Source organism: Cheilinus undulatus, linkage group 10 (genome assembly GCF_018320785.1).
Source record: "Cheilinus undulatus linkage group 10, ASM1832078v1, whole genome shotgun sequence".
In the NCBI taxonomy this organism is placed as follows: domain Eukaryota; kingdom Metazoa; phylum Chordata; class Actinopteri; order Labriformes; family Labridae; genus Cheilinus; species Cheilinus undulatus.
Window position 1 is genome coordinate 16598403 of NC_054874.1, and position 27697 is coordinate 16626099.

The 27697-nt window shown below is 39.3% G+C and overlaps 1 protein-coding gene across 1 annotated transcript in view; it reads left to right on the forward strand.

Annotated features, from left to right (window-relative positions):
• uvssa (UV-stimulated scaffold protein A) overlaps window positions 1-27697 on the forward strand; it is a 45044-nt gene that overhangs the window by 5268 nt on the left and 12079 nt on the right. Inside the window, exons 8-9 of the mRNA XM_041797682.1 lie at window positions 1167-1295; window positions 23492-23609. Of these exons, the coding sequence (XP_041653616.1) occupies window positions 1167-1295; window positions 23492-23609 (247 nt within the window). The remainder of the gene's footprint in view (window positions 1-1166; window positions 1296-23491; window positions 23610-27697) is intronic.

The following is a 27697-nucleotide window of genomic DNA, read 5'->3' on the forward strand; positions in this document are numbered from 1 at the left end:
ACTTTGTTTGCCAAAATAGCAGCAAGCTAGCGTTTACATCAGCAGCAATGCTTATTATGAATACAGCTGTTTAGTAATTTAACATTTATAATGCGTTGTGGTGGGGATGATTTAGTACAACAGTGTGCTCCCGTTCTATGCATCTTATGCCATGGGAGGACTCTGTGGAGGAAGCATATGAAAGGAAAAAGCTTAGGTATGCAGATTAGAGCAGAAGCTGAACAGTGAGGATGGAAAAGTTAGGACTTGTCCAGTAGAAGTGGGATGTAGAGGGTTTGTAGCAAGGTCAGCTGTTTCATTACTCGGAAAATGTGAGGTGACCTACCACATATGTTCACATGGGCATGAAAATAATTATTAAAAATTGTCAATAGGTTATTTGTGTAGTTCTACTTCTTACTGTATCAACATCAAAGCATTGAAATCAATATCGAATCGATATCGAATTGAATCGCAACCTCAAGGATTGAAATCGAATTAAATCGTGAGGTTCTTAGCAATACCCAGCACTAATAATGAGGGAGTAGGGGGACGTAGAGCTTCAAGCCACACCAGGCAAGGGTGTATGTTAGCTCATGTCAGGGCACCTCACCCTGAGCTCTGCCTCCAACACTCTATTGTGAAGCTCTCTCTTCCTCTCTCCCAATCTTTCTCCTCTTTTTCTCCTGTGCACTTTTGACAGGTTCATGTGTTATTTGTTGTTGTAGTTGCAATTATGACTGATAGGGAAGGTAGTATCAGCACTGTCAGTACCTGGTGCCTGCATGTACAGAACCTGGGTCTGTTGAAGGTGGCATTGCTGTCTATGCTGCGTGGGCCATGTGCTAAGGTGTGTTGTCATGGTGGGTGGTGAGAGCTGACATGGAGACGGGAGGCTCGGGGGTGCTGGAGATCACTGTTCAGCCCTCTGGAGATGTTGTGGGACTAACTGAACAAAACACTGGCCACAAGAAATCTTGTATTTAATCAGAAACGAAAATATAAGATGTCATGATGTTACATAATGGCATGAGATGCTTACCAGAGCTGCTCCCAATCTGTTATAATCAGCACAGAAACATCTTGAATGTTCAAGTTATTTGAGTTTGTCTGTTTTGGTTGTATAAGAAATGAATTCACTCTCTTTTACCTGTCTGTCTGGTGTGTTTGTGTTTTTATGTGTATAGGTGTTTACCAAAGCAGGGGCTGAGCAGCAGCTGTTAAGGCGAGCTCTGGATCTGAAGAATTCGTTAGAAGTTGTGCTGCAGAAACACAACGAGCTTCAAATTGACTATAAGACCAGAAACCGCAAAGTGGTGAGTAACAAACTTCACTTCATCAGGGCCTGTGTCCACAGATGGCTCTTTTAGCACTGGCAGTGCTCACAACCTCAGTTTCAGAGTTCTTCTCATCAGTGCTAGTTGTCCCCAGGTTGTATCGATTATCTTTGTTTTGAAAAACTCCTTATTTTAAACTTGTTCATCTATACAAGGAAACATCATTGAGAAAACTGGTCAAGTCCTGATCCACCACTGCTTTAGACACAACTGATGTTCCAACCCCTCTTGATTTTGATTGGTCAGTGAGGGAGAGGTGACAATGAGTGCAGTGCTGTTCCAAAAGTTCAGATGAGAGCACTGTGAGCACAGCAACAACAAACAGTTGACACTGAGGGTTTTGCGCAGGACACTTAGAGTTGTCACCACTGAACTACAGGACATAGGTTTTGCATTGAAAGTGAGTGCTGAAAGCTCAAGAGCTCCATCTGTGGACAGAGGCCCTTGTAACTCCAGCTGATTGAGGGTACCCTCAGAAAATTGTGCTTTCCTTACTCACACATGGAAGTGTCAAGAATATGGTTCCAAAACATACAGAAGAGAGAAAATGTCCTATTGTTGGAACACAAAAAGGTAAACTTGATTTAGATTGACACCAGTTAATAAGGCTAAAAACATTTTGAAAACTTCTGTTCACATTCTGACACAGTACATCTTGTATTTTGTGCGTGCTCCTGGATTTTCTAGAGGGAATTCACTCATGATTGATAAATCTACAGACATTTGATTCAAAATTCCATTTACAAGACAAGAGTGCAGGCTGAGGATTCTGCCATTGGTACGGCGAATGGCCAGAAGATGGCAGCATCCCCCTTTGAGTCACATGTAGCGCAGCACAAAACTATGCTGAAGGCACAGATCTTACATTTAAGAAAGACGGATCTGATATAAAGAGAACAGCCATAGAAGAGTGATGTTTTTGTAACAGTCACATCAGCTGAGTAGTCTTTTTCATCTTATACCACAAATTGACTCTTACATGTTAGTATTGCTGTACATTGTATTTAAAGAGATATTTTTTTTCAATGAAGTCCTGCAAAAGCATTCTTTTTTCCAGCAATAATGTAATGTCAGTTCTTCAAGGATGTTTTTCTTCACTCAATCTTAAATATTTTTGGACCCCGCATTCAAAAAGTTGGGACTTAGCTACATTGTAAATAAAAACAGATTTTGATGATATTCAGTACCATGAAACCCAGTATTTGTCTGGATGTAGCATGAAGAAAAGCTATCAAATGCTGAAACTGAGACTATTTTATAATTTGTTTCAAATAGTTTAAAATATTCTCCTTAGCAAACACCATATACAACCATATAAAAAATAACTGAAATGATTTTCTCTCTTTCAAAGCCCCCAGCCCACGCCCTGTAATCTTATGACCCCACTTGACAAATTCAGGCTGAGTGGAGACCAGACACGCTGCTCAGCTCTGCCCAGTTTCATGGCTTACTTCTTGTTTTGAATTCACACTATTCAATAAAACCACACTTGGTAAACCTCTTTTTGTTTTGTGGATGAATATCACATAATCAGGGAAAAGCTGTTAAAAGTGGCCTTTCTGGTTATTTCTCTGAGCAACAGTACTCTTACAAATAGAATTGAATTTTAATACACTTTGATGCAAATAAATATGTAACGACAGAGTTGATGAAAATGAGGAATGCTACAAAAATGCACCAGTGAGAGCAGAAAATGGAAATATAAAAACACCATGAACAAACACATTTTCAATCAAATAAGGTACAATACCCGAATGTGTCCAAAGTAATGCCTTTTGCAGAAAGTGTCTTGATCCACTTTCAGATATATACAGACTGAAGGAAACTTCTGTGCCTGACACTTATCTGGAAAAATCACCAATCATAGAAAATTTCCAATGACTCTAGAATTGAAAACCTTATGCTGCCCATAACATAATAAAAAAATTCCTGAACAACATACCCATATAAGTCTGCAATGTCAAGCACAGTGTATGCAATTAAAAGTTCTGAAAGCATTTTTAAACAAAATTTAGATGGTTGGTCCCCAACCCAACCCGGGACCCAGCTTCACTTTAAGTGTAGGGTTATACAAATCTCTGGGTAAAACTGTGGAAAATACCTGTTCTCATAAAACATCAGGCTGCTTGCACTGCCGTTAATTAAAATTATGTCAATTTTGACAGCAATCTATTGATTTATTTTACGACAGTCCTGGTAGTGATGCTTTTTAGATACAATTAGGTTCCTCCAAGTAAAAAGCTGTGATCGACTGAGCTAAATATGACAAAATCTAAAACACTGCTGTTCACCAAATCCTCCTTTACAAAGTCTTTGACTGAGGATTCTGCAGTATACACATGGGACCCTTGTTTTCACTGCCATCTAGAGGCCATTTAAAGAACTGCAGCATCTAATTTCAATCACTTCTTGTGTGTGCAGCTGTGAGATAAAAACTATTTTCCAGACTAATAACAGTTGCTTAATCCTGAAATGTACTGTAATGTGCTTAGGCTCATATTTATTTTAGACTCCCTTCTTTATGTTAAGTATACACATGGCAGAATGTTGATTTTGGTTGATGGCATATTTAGTTTATGAGGTGAAATAGCCCCCTGACTTATCAAAAACTCTGATGTGTTTCTTCTATAATGATTAAAGTGATTCAAAGGGTTTTTTTTCTTTTTCCCCTTAAGTGTCTCTATTTAGTCCTTCTCACTGTGTTTCTTCTGAGGGGAAAATCATAGCAGAGTGCAAGAGAGGATGGAAATATTGATAGTAAAGACATTTGTGAGAGGTGAGATAACAAAGCAAAGCCATAATGCATAATGCATCAGAGACAGAGAGGAGAAATTGTAGAGCGGGGGGGGGGGCAGATGTACCCATTTATTCCCTTCACTAGCACTAATGTGCCCCATGGCTTTGACAGCTGATATGTCTATCTACCTGCCTCCAAATCTAGCTGAGGATCATAAATCGGCTGTTGTCTTGCTGATTTAGAAAGAGGGAAAAACTAGCATTTTCAGTGGTGCGATGAAGGTTTTTGTTGAGAACTAATTGCTTATTTGAGAGGGTTTAATTGGTGCTGAAATGTTTTGTAGATGAGCTGTTTACTTCATGCTGAGAAATCCAAAAGAAAAAAAAAGACAGTCCCTGTTTCAGTTTAAAAAGAACCAATGAATTCAAAGTGCTCTATGAAAAAAGGCATAAAAGTTGTAGCGTGTGAATCCATCTTTAGACGAACAGAGCGTCAGAGTGACAGTGACAGAGCGCTGGGCGTCTCGCTCTGCCTGGTTATCACTGTCAGGGACCAGTCTGCTGCACCAGCAGGCCCAGCGCGGTGATAACCACACAACTTACAGCCCCTTTATCATAATTAGCTTTTCCTTTTTAGCCTTAAAAGGCCTTCCATTACTGGGTCCTTCTCTATCGGGCCGCTGACACACCACACGATTGGTTTCTCTCTCAGCCGGCCGCTCAGTATCGCCTCACATAACGGGGAGCTGCAGAGAGGGGGAGTGTTATAAAGGCAGATAGAGAGGAGTGTTTACTGAATGAGGGAATCAGAAGGGGGAGGGGGATAAAGAGGTATCTACATAAAGTTCAAAGACTTGAAAATAGAAATGCAGAAGACTGTTTTATTTGTTGTTTTTCACTGTTGTTTTCACACATGCTCTGCTTAAAATTTCTTAGAAAATGTTGGGACAGCCAGAGTACAAAATACTGAAATTATTATTTTCTGTAAGACTAAAGCACAGGTTGACCTGCAAGGCATTCTTGCTTGCCATACTTCTTCCAGTGCCTTTAAACCAGTTGCAGGGTCATCAGCTGGGAGCCACCCTTTACAGATTTTTGGCCCCTTTAGTCCCAGAACATCTCAAGGCAGTGGTAGAGATGTCTCCCTATCAATCACTATGGCTGACCCTCAGGTCCTTTCATGTCCCATCCCATGCTGCATCCTTCCTCTTAAGCCAAAGCCAGAAACTTCCATGCCCTACTCCCGTGGAAACTTCCTTTAATGCCATCTTCTGTTTGAATTCAGTGATCCAAACAATGCTGTGTGGACTCTGCAGCCAACTTCCACAGGCTTGGAAGATGTCTTCCTCCCTGATTCTGTGTAAGCCTCAGCCAGTTTGGTGTAGGTTTCCTTCTACCTTCCTAAAGGAGGAAGTTAAGATCCAGACCTTCATTTACTTTTCACTTGCATGCTGATGTCAGGATTGACCACAGTTTTTGGCCAATGTACCATGTCTTGTCCCCTAGCTATGAGACTGTATCTACAGTTGGCGAACTGGTCTTGTTCACCTCTGTTCTGTGTGGCTCTAAATCCTCTGCTAGTATGCAGAGGACCTGGTCTTGGCACCATCTGTACTGGCCCAGCCTGTTGAGATGTGCTGCAGGCTTGGGTTCTGGCTGTGAAAGGTGTAGCATCTCACTTCAGAGGTTTTAGTTGCTGGGACCTTGGAGGATCTCGCATGTTGACCTTAAAATGAAGCTCAACCTTGCCTGTGGGATTCTGCATGTTTACCCACATCATAAAAATGAAGCCCAAAAAACGTGTAGCTCCACCAAATGTCCCCATAGATGAGTTTTGGGGAGAGGTTTTAACCATTATGATCCATTTGTTTCTGAGATGATGTTGTTTTGAATGGTTGTATTTTGCATACTGTACTTAATCTAGTTTTCAAGGAAATCTTTGCTGTTAGAACCCTCTCCAGCAGCTGTTATTGAATGGTATTCATCCCTTTCTTGAATTTTAATGAAATGAACATGTATGAAGAGAGTTTTCAAAGAGACAGTGACAATCCCACATGCATTTGTTGAGTGCAGCTAACTAAAAACACGCTCTTGTGTTTAGGAAAGGCTACGACATGCAGACTTATTTCAACATATCTGTTTTTAAGAGTGTATTCAGTCACTCCGGGCTCCATTCATACAGACCCAGGCCTTGTTTACTGCTGATAACCCATCTTATCACAGCACAATGGATGTGGCCGCCTGTTTGCCTCTGCAGATAAACAAAGAAAGACTATCCCTCTACTTCTCTCCTCCTGCACTCCCTTCTTTTCATTCGTACATTCATTCTCTGAATGTGTCTCCAGCTCTCAGTTGGACTGCAGAAATATGTTTTTCCCCTGCTCTGTCCACCTCTGTGTCTTTGTTTCCCTCTCTATATGCTTTATAAAGAGTGATTGGTATTTATTGCACTGCAGGGAATTAGTTGATCAGTTATTCTTTCATTAATTCAGAAGAGGGGAAGTTAGCAGGATGATAAGGCAATTAGATTTTAAAAGAGGGATATTTTCTGGTCTTGCCTTTTAGTGCTTGTTTCTCCTCACAGTGAAACATCCTGATGACTGCGGATCTTTGCAATGATTTTGAATGTGTCTGGCACCTAGTTTTTGTCAATTACAATGAACTTGATCCATTTTTCAGACTTGAAGAATAGTGTTAAGGTCAGATATGCTGACATGTGTGACACTTTGCAGTTTCTCTGCAGATAGACAATGCCAAATTTGTATGACTTGCATTGTTAGCATCATTAGCCTTCAGCCATCATTGCACATTAACATCCTCATGCCTGTGCTTTAAATAGTTACATTGTGCTCCAGTACCAGTTTATGTGTGCTGTAAGATAATCTGCACATATACAACTAATCTAAACCCTAGTAGAAAAAAAAATGAGGTAACAGAACTTGAGATCTTGTTAACGTTATTTCAAACCACATTATAGATAATGAGAGAAATTCAACATATAATGTCCTGTACATTACTTTAGTTAAACCTGAAGTGATTTGTCTCAGTTGAATCTTTAAATGAGTAAAACTAGACTCATGTATTTGACCATTGTGTATGAACTTTCTATTTAGTCCACTGATAACCATCCCTGTACATAATAGTAGCGATTATTATATTCACACTGGGCCCACTGGCATGCATACAGTACATTGAGCTGTGAGCTGGACTGTTGTGGATCTGGAAAGGAATCTGATTGTCTCTGGGAGATTAGGAAGTCCTCCACTCCTCTGTCTCTGCTGGGATGTTCTGGGTTTTACCTTTATGCACACAGATGAAGAAATGTCCCTGTCTCCCATATTTTTTCTGGACTATCTGTAAGGAGAGGGCTGTGTTGGAGCCCCTTAAGGCCCTGAAGTATGTAGGAGTGGACACTTATGTACAAAACACACAGAAATTAGGGATGAAAAGTAACTAATTACATTTACTCAAGTTATTGTAATTGAGTAGCCTTTTTGTGTACTTGTACTTTTTTGAGTACTTTTCAAAACCAGTACTTTTACTTTTACTTAAGTATATTTTTAGGGAAATATTGTACTTCACTACATTTTAAAAAGCATAAAGTACTGAGTAAAAAACTACTAAAAGCCAAATTGAGAAGATTCTAGCCTTCTGCCAACAAAAAAATGGCCAGAAGTTTGACAGCACATGACGGTCAGCAGAGAGAATGATTCCACATTTCATCCTAAAACAGCTGTTGCATTTGACTTTAGGTTAAGTGTCACCTTATAAAGACCAACCTGGTTATAGATTCATATTCTCTTGTAGTTGTTTCATATTAAGAAAAGATCATATTTTACTGTATAACCACCTTAAGTTTAAAAAATAGCTGCTCATTACTTTAAGTAAACTTTAAATGACTTTTTACTTTTACTTGAGTAGATTTACAGATTAACAGATTACTACTTTAACTTACACTTAGGAAAATTTTATCCAAAGTAAGTTTACTTTTACTTCAGTACAACAATAGAGTACTCCACCTCTGTCAGAAATGAACCTGCTGATGTCCTACACTCTCCTTTTAAAACACATCCTCCTCTTTCTGAAACATCATATTTTAGAAGGATTTAGAGCCATAAAAGACAATACAGAAGCATAGTAGTTCATTTATTTTACATGCTTTTAACCTCAACCATAAACCCTATTACAGTAACAGTCAGCTAGTTTTAATATAATAAACATTTTACAGCTCTTTTAATGATCAATATTAACATGAAATCCCCTCCTATTGTCAGATATTACACATAGACTGCTGACTTGATGCAAGCTTCGTTTTCTTCATTAAACACAAATATAATAGGCTACAGAGCTATAAAGTCACATCATTACTCTATAATTATGTTAATGATTATCTGGATAAATTCATTTAACCATGTCTTACCTGTGATTGTTCTTATCTATCCCTGTGGTCTGCAGATGCTGTCTGTGTGCATGGGAGCATGACGACGAGCCTGCAAACTTTAATCCTTTTGATGTCCCTTCTCTCCATCCGTACAAAAACAATTAGCCGTGTACAGCTCAGCATCCCGCTAAGAAGAGGCAAAACTGTGTGTAGAAATTTGGTAACAGAAACTTAAGAAAACCACGAGTTTAACGGGACTCAAGTGTTTAGCATGCCTGTAATGCTTCGGTGCAGAGACACTGTTTGACTGTTGTGTGGTGGGTTCAAGAACATTACGTGACATTCATACCCACAGACTTGAGAAACAGCCTAAAACAGTGTTAGACAAATCCCCCGATGTAAAACATCAACTTAAACTGTTGAATCTGAGGTGAGGCACTGTTTTTTCTTGACTTTTACTCCTGGCACCTTGTTCCCCTTCACAGCTTGGCTAATCTCACTACAGTTTGTTTCTGAACTGCTTGTGAATATTCACTTCCTCGCTCTTTGGGGCCCCCTGGTTGCGACAGGGCCCTAAGCAGCCGCTTATGTCGCTTATGCCTCGTGCCGGCTCTAAGTGTTGATCATAGTTTAGAGCTGGATATTTGTATCTGGAATACTTCATATCTTAAATGGGAACAGCAGCTCATTTTTAAGGTTGGACTTAGCTGGCCTTGGGCAAGTTGATTTGAAGTATCATCACCAGGTTAACATGAGCGAATGAATCAAAATTCAGTGGGTTTCTGCTGTTGGAGTAATATTCAGTTGGTCACTGCGGCTCCATCTGCTTTCATCATGCTCAGTGATAATGTGAAAGGAGATGGTTCCTAAATTGGAGCTGATGGATCCTCTGGGACTGACAGGGTATGGGTGGGGGCTGATGTGTTAGTTATGCCGGAGATCTCTGAACCAGCTTCATTTCACTCAGTAAAGCCAGCCACAAACCCCCAACCTTGGTGTTTGAAGGGCCCCGGCTCCTCTTCAGGACATTCCAGGTGTCCTCTCACAGCGCTCCCTGGTAGAATGAAGAATAGCAGTGTGTAATTCGAGTGTGGCAGGAGGCGAGGCTGCATCATAATGACTGTTTTGATCACAGATTGAGACAGGCCAGGAGGGGGAACTGAAGTCGACAGCTGAGAATAAGCTGCTTGACAAGGGAAGGTTTGGGAAACTCTGGGCTGGCTAATAGACCTGCCAGCCAAGGTTAGTGAAATAAAGATGTCACCCTACACATCATATAAGCTGACTGCTCCCCGGAGACAAAGGGTGCGTCTGTGCGTGCGTGTTTGGGGGTGGAGGAGGATAATGGGGTAAAGCTGGCGAGAAGAAGCCGCAGAGAGAGAGGGCAAGAGCGGAGTGGAAAGCTTTTTTCTCATTAATGTGGGATCCCATGGGATCCTCTCTAGGTAGTAATGAATAGGAGAGCAAGGTGGTAATCGAGATGTGGGATGTTGTGGCAAATCAGGCCCTGAACAGGTCAGACTCCACTGGAAGCTTTAGGCCTAATTAGTCTGTAAATATGTTCAAATCAATCAGTGACAGAGGGTTCCTGTCCTTTTAGCAGAATAGAAAGAGTTAAAAAGATGAAGGTAAAGGATAGTTCTGACATTTTAAAATCTGGACCCTACCACCTTTATTTATTATGAGCTTGTAAAGACAAATGGCTAAAGTGAAAAATGCTCCAACAGATTTACTCACTCATAAAACATGCTTTGATTACTGCAGTGTTATGCTATGATACAAGCACTTTTGGTGAAAAGTTCCGGGAAATCTCGAAAAATAAGAATATCATGAAAAAGTAAATGTTTTTCGTCACTCATTTCAGAAAGTGAAACCCATATATTATTTAGACTCCTTACACATAGAGTGAAATATTTCAAGCCTTTATTTCTTGAAATGTTGATGATTATTGCTTACAGATAATGAAAACCCAAAATTCAGTGGCTCAGAAAATTTGAATATTACATATACATATACTTCATGATATTCTAATTTTCTAAGATGTACCTGTATGTCCTCTAAGAGGGTTACTGTTTGTTTCTATAGCTCATTTTTTAATTGTTACACACTACTGCTGGGTTATAAGGACCAAAAATCATCTCTCTGAATTGTTTTGTCGGACATTGATAGATAAACTTGGTAGTTTTACTCATCACATGTATGACAAGCAACATTTACTTGAAATGTCCAAATAAACATCTTATTTTAAGATAGCACAAAAAAACGAACAAGCCCAAAATCTGCCAGTAGAGGTGAATGAAAGGTAAATGTGGCATGTAGGTGAGATTTTTTGACTGGAAATTAGACAAATACAATAACTTGGAAATTAGATTTGCAGTGTAATGCCCTTCCAAGGAATTGAACGCCATGACTTTAGTACTGTCTGATGGGGGGTTGCACCAAAATTAAAAGTTTTAGACTTGACTGTGAATCAAGTAGAAGTCTCAAAAAAAAGAGTTGTAAGCACCTAATATTTTTGTTTTCAGTACTTCTAATTGCACAGTACCTCTGTGACTGTTGAGTGGTCATCAGTGTAACTCTGTGACTGTTGAGTGGTCATCAGAGTAACTCTGTGAATGTTGAGTGGTCGTCAGAGTAACCCTATGACAGTTACATCGTCATCAGTGTAATTCTGAGACTGTCACATCATCAACAGAGTAACTTTTGCCCAGGTGGTAGCTAAGCAATAGTTGTTTTGTGAGTGGTTGGTCAGCAGACCATTGTGAGAGCCGACTAAAGACCATTTAGGAGCTGTATAATTTAGAAGAATTATTTGTATTTTTTAAACTTATTTTTGCTCAGAAACAGTGCTACTGAAACATTTTAGCCTGTTCTGATTAATCTACACCCAACATGACCTTTAATATTTATATAGAAAGAAGAATAAGATGTCAGTTTTTGTCAGAGCTCAGAGATTATCACAGTAACTGTGCAGTGTAAGTAATTTTCAGTTAACTTTTCATTTCTCTATGAGTGTGTGTGTTTATGTACGTGAAATGTATGTGTAATATTGCCAAGAAGATGACTGTGTGTTTATAAATGCATTTGTGTGTAATGTGTTCATTAAGCTAACTGTTTGCTCTCTCTTAAGGGAAATGTCTGTGATAATGGCGACATTAGAGACAATCACTTTACCCACAAGACATTTCCCATTTCAGCCTTAAATGTTTAACAAAATAATCTACCCAGTGTGTGTGAGTGTGTGTGTGTGTGTAGCCAGGTGGAGAGCTATATTAACTTGTCAGAGGAGACAATAGAGACATCTCTTAAAGCTTTTTCACCTCCTTGTGTTCTCCTCTTCTGCTCCTTCCTCGCTCTGTTCTCTCCTCCTCCTGTGTGTCTGTGTGTGTGTGGGATGCTGAACCCGCCTCCTCCCCTCTGCCATACCTCTGACTTATGGCGGTGCAGTAATAATTTGCCAGACCTTGGCAGGCTGAGTGTACATTAGCATATAAATAGCAGATGCACTGAGTGCCCATCACAGTCGACTACATTTAATTTTTGGTTTATAAGATTGAATGGGTTTTTAAACGCAGCGCCATCAAACTTGCCAAGAGACAAATGAAGTCAGGGGAGCAGTTGTCCGAGGCGGCGCCCTCACATCATTTTTATAAAGGATAAGAGTCTTATTTAAGGGGGAGGAGGGGGAGGAGAGAGGGGGAGGTGGGAGGCTAAATAAGCAAGACACCTGTGGAAAAAAGTTTGTAATTTTTACTCCATTTTAATCTCACTTCTTTCTTTTTGACCAAAGGCTTGTGAACACCTGAAAAGTAAACTTACTGTAAATCAGAACTACAGGTCATACCAGTCTGTTTTTGGGGTCTCCCAGAGGTTAAAACTGTCTTCCTGTACAACAATTTCCATTGCGTTCAGCGTGCAGTTGCTGTGCAGCTTTGTAGATCTTTTAGTACCATCTGTTTTCATCATAAGGAGTTTGTAATCCTGCTAGCTAACTGTACAGTTGATGAGCTCTCATCCTATGGTTATTGTTCTGAAGTACAGACTAACTGCTTACAAGTTGTACTTCCCACCTTGTCTGGTCATTATTTGGCTTTAACTGAGGAGTCTTTCCAATCAAACCAGCACTCAGCACGAATTATTTACATAATGGTATACTGCCATTTTCTTTAAATGAACAATAATGACCTTCTGGTGGAGCAAAATACATTAAAACAACAATATTTAATGTACTTTGGTGTCCGCTGAAGCATCTAAGTGCAACTGTGCTATGGTAAGCACACATGGTGCTATTACATCTGACTCATAGACAACATGCAACAGAGGGTGGTGAATCTGGCAAAGACATGAGAAGCCAAAGAACTACAATGACTGTTAGCACATTTATTTCCCATCCATCCAAGAGCAAGATAGCCAACTGGGTGTTAGGATTTCAGCCTTCCGTTTCTCAGAGCTCTCACCAATTTGTAAAAACCTGTTCAATATTTACACTAGTTCAGTTTTTTTTAGCCTTTCGTTTTCTCTTGACTTCATTTGCTACTGTCTGCTTCTGTCACTAAGCCATTGTCTTGAACTGTACTGATACAAGCTAACATGCTTCTTTTTAACTGAAGGATGGTGTGTGAACTAGGGCCATAAAGCTGAATGCATGAGAACTGCAGCCTGTTGCCAAAGCTACACAGTGCTGCAAGCAAACGACCAGAGCACTCTGTGGAAATGGGATAGACCCTGCTCTCCATTCCCCCTTCAAAGTGATTGTGCTGTTTATACTGCTTACTATTTTATGGTGGAAATGTTACATGTTGTTGCCATAAGAAGTGACATGAACCCTGCCAGCCCACTCTGTGTCCCTGTATATCCCAGCACATTGCGAACAGTATAGCAGCTGCTGTCAATGAGTGAGGGTGACAGCTACACATGCAGTCATGTCAGCGTGTGTCTTAACATTTTATTCTGGTGTATTGGACACAGCACCATATAAATTCTTTGCAGATGATGTCATGCAGCAGCAGAGAACAGCACAAGAAGGGATTTCTACATGTATTTCTGTGTAATTCCACTCAAAGTTTTGAAATATTCAGGCAAAAATAAAATTTAAAGGCTTCAAAAAAACTAAGGGAGAAATGGCAACACAGGGATTAAAATAAAATAAACCTCTGGCTAAAGCCTGGGGGGGCGGTGTCACTAGGGCTGAACGATTTGCAAAAATAATGTAATTGCGATTTTTTTCCCCAAATATTGCAATTACAATTTAATGTGCGATTACTCCTGGGTTAATCTTATGTATTTTTTTGACAAATTTAAGCATATAATTCAATAAATAGGACCATCTGCATTGAAAACAACAGAATTATTTCCGAAGCAATTAATCCATAGTAGCATGAATCTGATTATGGGGTTTCAACAAGCTTTTAGCTATAAAGGAGGTGGCTGGGGTGGAGGAGGTGAGGCTGGCTACCAGCTGATCGCAGCTGTGATATGACTTTCGTGGAGTAATGCTAGGTTTCAACAGTTTTAGACAGAATGAGCTAATTTTTTTGCTCGATTGCAATTGTGATGTCATTTGCTTTGTTTAAGGGCATTATCATTTTTATGCCCCTCATTTTGATTAAGAAAAACATACTTAAAACACAAAAAGTAGGATTTTTGTAAACCATTTTTGAAAAATGGACACTTGAATGTTTGCATAATGTGCATAAAATCTCTGCTGGATTTATTAAACTGGTATTTTGACACATTTCAAGTTAAAGAAATATTGCTACTTCTGCTATTTGAAAATTGCAGCAGGCCATATTGCGATTTAATCTAATTTGCGATTAATTGCCCAGCCCTAGGTGTCACACAATACTCATGTGTAGTGTGTTTCCACAAAGTGTTCCATTTTAGCTCAGGACAGTTTGTCATAGTTTAGCACATTAAACTCTGATCTTAGCCATGTTTCCTCAGCTGATGTACAGCCTCCAGCCTTGATCATTGTGATGGAAATCTGTCTCTTTAAATATCCAGATCGGCTCAGCTCAGTAGAGCTGGTTGTTTGACTCCCAAACAGCTTTTCATTTGGTCAAAGTTTAGCTTTTTAAATGTAGATTAAACAACGACAAAGGATGGAGGAAAGGAAACTGGCACTCAAAAAGGAGCTAGCTGCTGCAGTCAACATAAAAGAGACGTTCTGTAAAACAGACTTGTTCTTAAACAGCTCATCATCACTTGGTTGCCCACCCTACAGTGTTTAGTTGGTTAATAGTATATCATTGTTTAAATTAAAAGCATGTTTGTGACTAATAAAATGATTTTTTATATGTTAAAGGTGCTGAGCTAGCCTCTTAGCTCAAGACTCTTCAAGACTCTTGTCTGCCTTCATCTGGCTAGATGATGCTAGGAGGTCTGTAGGACTGAGTAATTTTTAATATTGAACGCCTCCATGCCAGGTAAATCGGTTAGACCTGTGACAAAAACAGTTTTTTTTGTTTGTTTGTTTGTTTGTTTTTTTGAAGTGTAGGGATTGTTTTCAATGTATACAGAAATTTTCTGATGATGATTGCAGCATTAAGGTCCATTTAGAGCTGTGAATTACTAATGGTCTGTCCAAATAGTCTTTTTTGCTTAGGAAGGTTCCTAACTCAGTGAAATGACCTAGAAGTATTTTATTGTCAGCTGTGATAAAGGCCGTTTGAATTCTCCAACTGAAAAGGAAAGGAGCTTCATTATTTCCTTTAGCCTAGGAAACACTGGACCATCCTTTACCAAAGGAGAGATGAAAAGACCACAATTCTTTGCGTAAACTTCATTTAAAGTGACGCACCTGTTGACCGCTCATCAAAACAAATGATCAACTTGACTGTAAGTTTACTCGCCCCGATTTAAACAGTAGAATTCAGTCAAACTTATAATGCATGTGATAAATGGATGGAAACAGGGATGAACAGAGGAATATTACAGACATGAAAACTGTAACATTCCACTTATGATAATGATTTTATTTCTTCTCATTTCCATTTTTATCCAAACAGTTAACCGTTCAGTCAGTATTTCAAACTGCATTTGTTTCACTATTATGAAATATTAAAATAATTGAGATAAAAGTTTGTAAATCAAAACCAATTCAAGCGATAAAGTGGGCATGTTGTTATATTGTGATGATTATATATATCATCATAATTACACAAGTAAAACACAGATTACAGAGCTTTTCACATAACGAGCTGAAAGGAAGACAGAACCAGAGTAGACTAATAAAATTAACAGAGACGAGAGAATTAAAGAAAAAATGGATAGGTAGGGAATAAAACAAAACAATTAAATATCGTTGTGAAATAAACGGTCTTGAATATTATTCATAGATGAATAATATGACTATATATAGTCATACTGAATTTGCAGACAGTTCAGAGAAAAGTTTCTGATGTTCTAGATGTTCACAGTCACAGTTCCTCGTCCTGAAGAGACTTTAGTATATAAAAATATTAATGAGCTCATATTTATCACCTTGATTTTTTCACGTTTCATTCGCTGCTCATAACAACACGGAGAACGCACCGAGTGGCAGGTGCAACTTTTGTTGTAATTGTAGTTTTTACACAAATAGCACACGTCATGTTTGTAACATCCACCTAGGGAAAGTGCGGTCAGATTCCCTAATCACTGCTGTTCTGCTTTCCTATCCTCTTACTCCCACCTTTCCTTGACCCTGTGACTTTTTTCCACCAGGGTTAAGGAAAAGTGGATAAGAAAGGACTTGGGAGGTAATTTTTTAGACTTTTTGAACTGACCCTAACTTTCCTCTGTTCCCATTCACCCCTAATGGCTTTCCTCCGGTTCTTGACTCACAACGGGCATTTGGGATCACGTGATTGCAAACAACCTATAGGACTGAGGCGACATTTTAGATGACTAATTAGAAATTAAAGTCCATCTTATTCACCGGATTTTATGATATATGTTCACATGAACATGCTGCTTTAAAAGTTCCTTATAATGCTGTTTTGTCTATTTCCAGTCTTTTTATTTCAATCTTTCCACTGATGTTCAATTTCAAAATCCAGCAGCTATCTCTGGTAAAAATATGGCTTTAGGAGAAACAGACAACTTTTGTTGTGTGTGGGCCAGTGTGTGTCGATTTATTTATGCTGTCTGAGTTCACTAAACATATCCAATTTAAAAAAAAACAAAACAAAACTAATACTAAAGTATACTACTGATGTTTACATCATGCATCCTATGTTTTTTGAGTGACAACATATTCTGTAAGTATATGTATAGTATGTATACTCTTAGTTCATTTCAGTCACTTTAAAAGATGTCAAAATTCACAATTTCAAGCTTTGCCATGCAAAGAGTAACATGCAATGCAGCCTGAAAAGCTGATAAAAGTACTAGTCACTCCTCAGACAATGCACATAACTGATCCTTGATTTAGAGCTTTGAGATGGCCAATCTCCCGGTTGTGATAAATAGTGCAAGACTTTCTGTGAAGCCTTTGTTTTGTGAGTGATGCTCATTTGTGGTCATGTGACGTCACACACTCACAGAACCTCCCACCTTGCTGGCAAGAAAGGCTTCTTTCTGATGCACGCAACAGGGAAGTAACTGCTGTAAGGGAATTTCAGATGTATCTAAATGCCTGCTGCTGATACGAATACCAATCATCTGTGTTTGAGATTTTTTCTTGTTCTGATTCTGATGTTTTGAAATGGTAGCGTTAGGTTTGTTTAGTTATTGCTGTATTAGATAAGTCATTAAACACAAAACTCTTACCTAACAACTTATCTACAGTAATTGAAAAGTATCAATAGCTGTATCAATTAGGACAAGCGCCATGAAGGTGTATCAATAAAGGTATCGGTATCAATACAAATTGACGACCTCCATCCCTAATCTCACAGTCAGAAATTCTGATTGATTTAACTTTAATTTTTTTGCTCTGCAGACACAAAGAACTGCAAAATGTGACTTCCTATTTTTGTGTGTGTTTCTGATTAACCACCAAGCTCACTGCAAAACTTATACTTTACATTCAATCAGGCTGAAATTTAGAATTTTACAACAGACAGCCTTCACCTCATAAGTGATTTAAAATCCACATAAATACCTGGATAAAAACTTCCCCTGAGACTTTTTCTAAGTCTCTTAATCGGGAAAATAATCAACATTTAAAAACTGAAATACTTGTGATTCTTAGCAGTTTTATCTCTGTTGTTTTCTTGACTCACAACTTGAATCTTTAGTGTGTTTGTGATTGTATGGCTCTTGCTTTCCCACAGATCTCTTTATTCAGTCGTTAAAGAACTTCTTATTTCTCCCTTTAGGTGCTGGCTTTATTTTATCTTTGAGTAAACATCACCATTACAGTAACACATAGCCCTGCTTTTATTTTTTTCTTATTAATTCTGCCTGCTTTAGGAACTATTTTTACTCCTATCCTCTCTATCTATCTGTTTTTAAAGTTAAAGTTCCCAATATTTGTTTTGCCTTTTTCCTATTACAGTGACACATGGCCCTGCTTTCCTTTAAGCATCACTTCTAATTTGTCTGCTAAATCTCCAGTTAGAAGCAGTTTTTATCTCTGAGGCTGTGTGATTTTCTCCTGGTGTGTGTCCCGCAGAATAAACCAAAGCTCTGTTAAAATGCAAAGCAGCCCCCCGTGCAGCCATGTGGGGGAATAGAGGCCATATTTTAGCCGTGCTCGCCGTCAGCAAAATGTTTCTGGAGGAAAGCTAATTCTGCTGCGAGACTTACAGCTCTGCCAGGCCGGCCGACAGCGCTCGATGCTATCAGGATTAAATTAAGGTGAATTAGAGACAAAGAGGCAGAAAGAGGGGGAAAAGGGATGATGTTAGGGCAGGATTTTCCTCCGGCTGGGTGATCACTTCTTAGTCCAAGGCCATTGATCAGCACAGAATAAACCAGCCGGGATTAAAGTAGACAAGCAGAAAACCTATAGAGACTATATCTAAGCGTGTGTGTGTGAATCCATTGTACTGTGAGGATGAATAAGAGTAGCAGCACAGCGGAGTAATGGAGAAAGTTTGCTTTGGTGTTTAAAATGTTTCCGCTTCTGTTTCAAGTAGAGTTCCCTCAGTTTTTCCTGAAAAAATAATTAACATCAAGATTTTGCTTTGTGCAGCATCTGCTCTTTGCTTAAAACATTATTAGTAGTAAAAACAGCTCTGTTTTTATCAGACTTCGGTCGTTTTTACACATGAACTCCTGAAAACTGCTTGAAAATATCAGGAAAGGTTGCCCTTAAAATTTTTCTGACTTGCCTGTTCCCACTTAAATCTCAGGGAGACTTTTTTCGTCAGACAGAGGAAGTGGGGTGCAAGAAGGCAAGATATAACATGATATGGGCAGTTTCAGTCTTTAAATCAGTGCTGTGCTGTACATAATGTATTCCCATTAACAACTAATGAGTGGAAAATACATTCTTGCAAGCAGAACTGTGCTGTGCAAGCTTTCTTGTCTGCTTGCTCACAATGAACTGTCCTGAATATTTCCTGCTTCTTTCTCACATGGCTCACATGACTCCACGCAAGCCATTTTTACATATGCTGTTCTTAAAATGTACGTAAAATTTCAGAGGGAGTGCCCCTTAAGTCCTCCTGATCCGGTTGTTCACATATGCACATCACTCCAGGAGACTACCGCTGTTGGACAAGAGGGGCGGTGGTCTCCTGGTGCAAGACAAGACATAAAAATTTTGGCCCAGAAGTGGCAGACAAAGCAACAGAATCCCCTGAGAATAACTGCCTTTGTATTATTGCCATGTCTAGCTTAAAATAATGACAAAATCAACAGAAGTGCATAGAAGTACTGGTGGGGCACTGGTAGCCTGGTGGTGTCTGCAAACCCCATATATAGAGGCTGTTGTCCTCAATGAGAGCGGGGTTCATGTCCAGCCAATGGCTTCTTTTTGACTCTATCCACAAGCTTATCTACAAGAAAGGCATTAAAAAAAACCCCATCTAGGACGTAAAACAAAATTACACACTGGCGAACAGTACTCTTTACCCTGATTGTAGTGCATAAACATCCCCACATTTTCTCCTTCATATGTTGTGAATTCTCCTGACTCAGACATGAAAATTCTACAAGAGTCTGAGTAAAAAAAAAAAGTTGTCTTTGCATTTACACATGAAGCTCTTCCAAAATAATGCAGGAGATTTTCAGGAGGTTTAGGGATGTGTGAAAATAGCTATAGAAACAGGACATGGCAGAAATGTTCTGGGTGCAAAAATAGCCTTTTTTTTTTTGCATTCACACATGCAGGAATTTACATCAGTGCCCTCATTTTCAGCAGTTTGAAAAATCACACAGAGTAACGTGCCTTTATTTCATAAGATGAAAAGCTAAACTTAATGGATATTCACTATAAAACGGGACTGATCCAGATTTGGATATAATACTTCATAACCTGCTGGACCACAGATACCAGGTCTTTTGTATCATCAAGATAACATGCTTGGTCAACTTTATCCCATAAGGATATACAAAAAACGTATGGCCAAAATAAAACAGTATGTTTTTTTTGTTTAATGTAAGACAGCAGACTTTTAGAATATTTTTTCTGAAAAACTTTTATTAATTTCACCAAACCAACCAGGTGTGCAGTCTTAAGAGTGTTCTCCTTTTACTTTTTTTTATACAGTTGTATATATTCAGGCCTTGATAATGTGTCTGTTAACTTCCCTTTAAAGGGGACATATTATGCAAAAATCACTTTTTCAGGTTTTTCTAATAGAAATATGTGCCCCTGGCCTGTCCATAATCCTCTCAAATACCAGAAAAATCCATTCCCTCCCCCCTCTCTTTCTCCACCTTTCAGAAAATGTGTGCTGAAACAAGATGTTCTCAGATTTTCCCCTCATGATGTCATGTGGAGAGTTAGCACCGCCCCCAGGTTTGGTTGGCCCTCCCCGCTTGAAAGAAAGTTCCGCCCTCCTCTCCTGATACTCCTCTCAACTGCCAGCTGAGATGCTGGATAGCTCAGTGGGTTACTTTGCTGACTTTGGTCTGGGAGATTGATGGTTTGAATCCCAGTCAGGTCCTTAACTTTGGATAAAAGTGTCTGTAACATTGTAACATCAAGAGTGCCACATCCATTGCCTGAAAGGGGTGTGGTCAGGGGCTGTGTCAGACAGCTCATTATCATTTAAAGCCACAGACACAGAAACAGCTCATTCTGAGCAGGGCTGAAACAGAGGGCTGTTTAGACATGCAAAAATCCTATACTGGAATGTTTTTTTTCAGCAACAAACTTCACAGACATGTTTTGGGGACCTCTGTGATAAACTTGTGTTAAAAGGGTAAAATATGTCCCATTTAAAGTTGCAGGGAAATTTAGTTGCTTTTCACACAAATGAAGGAGGTCTGCAAAGTACAAAACTTGTTTAAAGACTCTTGGGGTACTCTCACACAGGGGCTCAATACTGTGCTAAAGCACAGTTGCCCCCATCCTCATTCTTCATGAAAGCGCTGACAAACTTCAAGGAAACCCTCAAATGATCAAACTAAATGGGCTTTAACAATAACTAAAGCTACACGTCTTGATTTTTTAAAATCAAAATTTCCTTTTGTTTACTCTTTCTGTAATTATGGGCTGTATGCCAATTCATAATTGTAATGTCAAACTTTGTTCATAAGTAGAGGTTTCAGAAACAAAAGCACAAAGAGTCTTGGCCTTCAAATGTGCACTTCTGGCTCTAAAAATGAGGCTTCACTCATGTTATTCTTTTAGTCCTAAACAGTGCTGTGACAAAACTCAGCTGTCATTATACCTTTGTTCTTACACATTAAATCTACAACAGCATAAAATTGTTGTCTCATTGAGTAGTTTGACATTGTTTTAATGTGCCGCAGAAGCACAATAGGTGTGACCTGAAACAGTGATGGCTCCAACACACTTACATATATGCACACACACAATGCTGTTCCACCCTGCTAGCCTTGATGCTTTACAGCCACCATGCCGTCCTTTAATGCCTCTGTTACTGCCTCTGATGGAGGATCGGCTGTGGGTCGACTAGGTCCCACCATCGCACCTCTATGCCATTTATATTAAAGGCAAAATGTTGCAGGGGTGTAAATCTCCCGCCTTAAACTGGCTATATAAAAGGAGCTAAAGACAGTTGCATCCTTCTGCAATTTTAGCAATGGTAATTTTGATTAAGAAACTCCAATTAATGCATAAAAAGACCTAGATCAACCTGTGTCCAGCTTTATTTAGTTACATTTTATTTTATTTATTTATCTATTTATTTATCAGTAAGTACGCAGCAATGATTGGCATAAAATACATCCGTTATCACCAAACAGGGTTCGCTTGGCTCAGCCTTTCTTTGAGCAAAAGACACATGATGTTTAAAAATGTCGGCATATCGGATTACGGCAAAAATCCAATATCCTGCATCCCTTGCTGATTTCTGTCCGTTGTCCTTGGTACAGGTTGCTTCAAAACTATTTAAAATGTGCAAGCAATCAAATTACATATTTCACAATTATAATTGTGCAATAGCAGAAATACTTATTGTAACTTTTTATCTACTTGTACCAGTTCATACATTCCCAATATTTCTAATTACTTTTTAGAAAATTGCACAATTACTGTCCAAAAATTTTAACTGAAATTTCAACAAAAGGTAAAACTATGGAATTACTCCCCAGATATTAACTGGAACAGACAGAAAATTAAAAAAAATCCCTAAAAAAAACAAAATTAAAATGGCTTTTTTTTGAGGATCTAAAAGTGAAGTACTTTATAGATAAAAACTCATAGTCTTTTTGCTTTGAGACAAGACAAATTTAGATAAAATAATTCAAATCAGAGTAACATTTTTTTCTGTTATCTAAAAGAATAACATCTTTTAAATAGACCCCAGTTTCTCCATTATTGCATGTTTTGTTATCAAATCTTGTTTGATATTTCATGAACAGGCTGACATTTTCTCCCTCTCAGACCACCCACTGTGTCTACATCTCACCCGCCGTGTTAATGAGAACTAATTAGGCTTTAATTGTTTAGTTGCTGGTTAATGGGATAGCGAGTATTGTAATATGAAGTGTTTTAATTGGTGTCTATGTGCTAGCTCGAGAGGTGCATTCATGGTCAACTGACTCCGTCTGACATCTCAGTTCTCTGTGTGTGGGTGTGTTTTAGTGATCGTAGAGGGGCTCGTCATTTGTAAACTAATTCTGATGATATAATGGGCTTTATCAGCAGCAACACAGCAGCCTCTCTGTCGCATACAAGCATACGCATAGGTATCACACACTAATGAAAAAGAGGCCTTTGGGAATGAGAGGTTAGCTTAACGCCAGGTTTTACTGCTCCTCATAACGCTAATCACAGTGATTATTATGCTGCTAGACTGGAAGGGGTCTGCGTGTGTCCTCAGCTGTTAAGGCAGCAGCCCCACACGCAGACGCACATTTGGGTTATGGAAATGACCCCAGTGCGTATATGAGTGTTGTGTTCTGCATTGTAGCTCAGCGAATGGCTAACAACCCCACCAGGAAATTAAAAACCATAAATTCTGCTTAGCGGCTGATAGAAGCTCATCACACACACATACAGTTGTCACCATCCCCCCCCTAAGAGATCACACAACCCTGAGGAAGAGAGTGAAGGAATGAAGGAGAAACAGCACCTTTACAGCATCACTGACAACTAATTTGTTGGATTTAACACATCCAAGATTTTTGTTTGTTTGTTTTTTACATGTGGGACTTGTTTAAGAAATATGTGTGTGCTGATTTTATATAATCAGGTTAATATTAAAAGAAAAAAAGGCAAGTTAATCTTCAGTCAGGACCCACATACTCTCTTTTTTATTAGAACTTAATGTAGAAGTCTGTTTTTGCAGCTGGAGTTAGGTTTGTCACCTGAAGATCTTTAAAGTTGGTTAAAACCTTCAGCAAAAGCTTATGTTAGTCTTAAAAAGACAAAACAGAGTTGGACAACTGATCATCTTTACAAAAATTACAATTTTTGATAATTAATTTTGTGTTTCTGACAGATTTCAAATTTCCAAATGGCCAGCAGTTAATGTTTTGCTCTCTTCCTCAGATGAGGGCTTCTGCAGACGGAGAGGAGGAGGATGATGATGATGATGATGATTTTGATGAGGTTCCAGAGAAAGAGGGATATGAGCCGCACATTCCTGAGCATCTACGAGCTGAATACGGTGAGTCCAGGTCCACACAGACTCACACGAACACTCGCAGCACCTTAAACCTCCTAACACGTGCATAAATAATGAGGTTAAGCTACAAAAGAAGACGTGCTGCTGCCCTAATCTTTTAAGATTCACACACACGCTCCACAAACAAACACACTCACTTCAAAGAAACAGCTGCCAAAGAGCAGGAAACAGGGCTTTTTCTGGGTCACTAAAAATGTGATTTTAAGAAGTCCAGGTAAAATTTATGGCAGTAATGTTGTAAAAATTTGTATTTCTCTGATTTTTTTTATATCATGTTTTAATATGTTATGATTTCTATTGTTTCAATAGTCACAGCAATGAAAAGGCAATGAAACTTTAAAAAATGACATCTTTTGACATACTTTTAAGAAAACCTGCTGACAGCAAGAGAGAACTATCTTCATTTAACAGTTGCTAGCAACATGTCAGTACCATAACATTGCTGTCGTATTCCTGCAAGTGTTTGTCCGCAACTAGGCAATCAAAACCAAGGAATGTATTGAAATGAGGCTCAGGACTTCTCTTTGTTACTATACTAATATGGTTTTACTAATATCATACATGTCACTTTAAAATTCTGGTATCAGAGCTCTATAGGGCAGCGGCTCCTCCTTTGATCTAAATGAAGTTTCTGCTTTAAAATGAACTATCTGATTTAGACCTTATGTCCCAAATTATGATGCATATACTATTTTGTTCATTTTTTCCTAAATTGTCTATACAATTGGCAGTCAATAGGATTTTTCATTCCTCAACAATTATGTAGTAATCTGGATTTTATTTATAGCGTTGAGGTCAGGGGATGATGGTGGCCACGCCATGATTTTTTTCTCCTTTTATAGCCATAGAAGCCAAGGGCTCAGTGGTATTTTTTTGCAGCGTGGAATGGTACGTTGTCTTGCATGAAAATGCTTTTACTCCAGAAGGCACAGTTCTTCTTTATGTACCATGACAGGAAATGGGCAGTTAGGAACTCCACTTATTTTTCGGAGGTCATTTTGACATCTTCAGAGACCTTAAAGGGGCCTGCCAACTCACTTCCTATGATTCCAGCCTAAAACATCACTCCAGCACCTCCTTGCTGATGTTGCAGCCTTGTTGGGACATGGTGGACGTCCACCAACCATCCAGAACTCCATCCATCTGGACCATCCAGTGTAGCACGGCATTCATCAGTGAATAAAACTGTTTGAAATTTAGTCTTCATGTATTTCTGAGCCCACTGCAATTGTTTTTCTTTGTAGCCTCTGGAGGATCCTGCATCCAGAGGTTCTTGGAACTCCAGAGACACCAGCAGCTTCAAATACCTGTTTGCTTCTCATCAATGGATTTTTCCCAGCTGCTCTCTTAATACGATAAATTTGCTTTACGGAAACTTAATACGTCTTTATCTGAACAAACGTGTCTGCGCTCTGAATCACTGCAATTTTTGGTAATTAAAACATTGAATGCATTGGACTTCTATCTTTGTTATAGCGGAAAGCTATCAACACTGTTTGAATTTAACTAGAATCATATTTAGGTATACAGTATTGGCATTGTGAAGTTTGTATAAGGTAAAAACAGCTTTTGGTCAACCTTAGCAAACTGTGGGTTTATAATTAACATACATTTTTAGGACATGATTATCCCTTAATAGTAGCCATGTTTCTATTTGGATAATTGTTTGTTTATAGCCACCTGAAAAGTAATTTTGGTGCATTCCAAGGAATAACACTGCCATAAATGCCTTATTGAACCCTATCAGCTCACACTCACTGAGTTAGTGGCCCATCACGTCCTCACACACCTTCTTCTGACTGTTAAATGTGTGTTTTTGTCTGATTTTGAATGCAGCACAGCCTTGTAATGGAGACAGATAGTTTCTTTTTCCACAAGCATTTCCCCCCGTGTATCTTTGATGGATATTGACCTGTCATCACATCCATTTACCTTCACACACACAGTCATCATAGCTCCATATAGACGGCTGTTTCCTCCTGCTCTGAGGTCGTATGGATCATGTCTCGCCTGCAGGCAGCACACAAGGTTAGAGATCAAATGTTCAGGTCATTAGCCGACAGCCTGTTCACCTTATTGCTAAGTCAGCTACACTACAGCATGTTTTTTAAAATAAATATTAGATTTGAAATAATGTGAAAATGATCAGCAGATATGTTTAAGCTCAAGGCAGCAGTAAAGCTCTCACAGTGCTGCTCTGTCAGCCAGCTTCTCACCATCACTCATACTTGAACATGCGCTGCATGGTGCTGTTATTGCACCATCAGCCATGTTTTTCTGTGTCTGTTGGGTGACGTTTAACCCCTCGTGAGTCCTTCCCACCAACGTCCTAAGTCAATACACCCATACTGAGCCGTTTCCTCACCTGCGAGCCCGACGTCCCTCCACACTTCCACCTCCCTCCATTACTAATCAATTAGACACTAAAGTAATTAGATTGTATCTGATGTTCCCAAAACAGCTGTGAGGGTGTGTGTGTGTCTGGGTGATTAGTGGGCTAGGTAATGATCTACAGGGGCCATACCAAATTAACAATGCAACCTCTTTAATGAGCCCCTATTAGCCCTGCACCCAGATTTTACCACACTCACACTTACACAGACGCACACACACCTTACTTTACAGGGTAGGATAAAATATCTTAAATCAGGGGTTTATTTTTACATGATTTGGCACCTAAATAACTCATACAAAGTTGTTGTTTAGAGCTCCTGTAGATATCCTCTGTCTCCAACAGTGAAACAGGCTGTGGTGATTGCTACGTTGTCCAAAAGGGATTGCCCCGATCTGAATATGTCTGCTAAAAGTCACCAACAGGCTCACGTTTTTATCCTGCAAACTTCACAGCATTACAGACAAGATTCTTACTCAGATAGACCGTTATGTAAAAGAAGACGATGACTTTTGTATCCTCAAAAAGGTGATGTCACTCTTTAAAAACCACCTGACTTCATGGACAAAACAGGAATTTTACCCCTCGCCACTGGATTGGTAAGTTAGCCTTGTGATATTATGGTATTCAGTTGTTTTAAGAAGTCACCTCATAGCCCACTGGAAGAGGGGCATTGTTGTTCTAATCTAGAAGGGAAAGGGTGATGTGCAAGAGTGGAACAACTATAGGGGTATCACACTTCTCTCAGTGCCAGGCAAGGTCCTTGCACTGATACTGCAGAACAGTATCCGTGATCCACTGCTCCAACACCAGTGTCCTGAACATTTGAGCTTTATACCTAGGAAGTCTATGGTGGACCACATCATGGCACTTCGGGTCCTCACTGAGCGCCTCCAGCAATTCAATAGAAGGTTGTTTGCAGCCTTGTTGACTTCTAGAAGGCGCTTGACTTGGTGCGTAGAGATGGAGGATTCGCTTGTCCAGCTGACGTTTGCCCTATATTCTGGTACTGAGAGTACTGTGAAGTGTGGTGGTTCCACATCTCACTTCTTTCAGGTTGATTCTGGGGTGAGTAAGGGGTACGTCTTAGCCCCTATGCTCATCAGTGCCTGTATGGACTGGATAGTGGGCGGGTAACACGGACAGTGAACTGTGGAGTGTCATTTGGCGATGTCCAGATCACTGATCTGGACTTTGCTGATGATGTGGTGTCTACGTGCTTTGTGGAGGGAACAGCTGGGAGGATACCTGAAGAGCTGGGGCATGGGCCTGGCACAAGCCTGGAGAATGGCCATCAGGAGACCAGAGAAGTACGCAGTGGAGTGCCAAAACAGAATGCGCTCCCTAACCCTAACCCTGAATATAGAATTGGCGTGAAATTGTTGAAAATGTTAGAATTGAAAAAAAAAAACACATCTAAATGTTGAGTGCTGTCATCACAGGTCTGTTTAATTTCAAGGTTTGAACATGTAGTTTTTGAGGTCTGATATTGTTTTGACCCTCATCTGCTCCATTTGTTCTTTTTCTGATAACAAACCTTTATTTCTCTTCCTCCACCAAATTCATCAGAGCTACAGTCGCAATTTCCCTAAATTTCCTTCGTTGTTCATTCATTTAGATAAATCCTGGCCTTGCCTCCTATTCCCCCTTTTTCTTTCTCTCTCTTTTTGTATCTCTT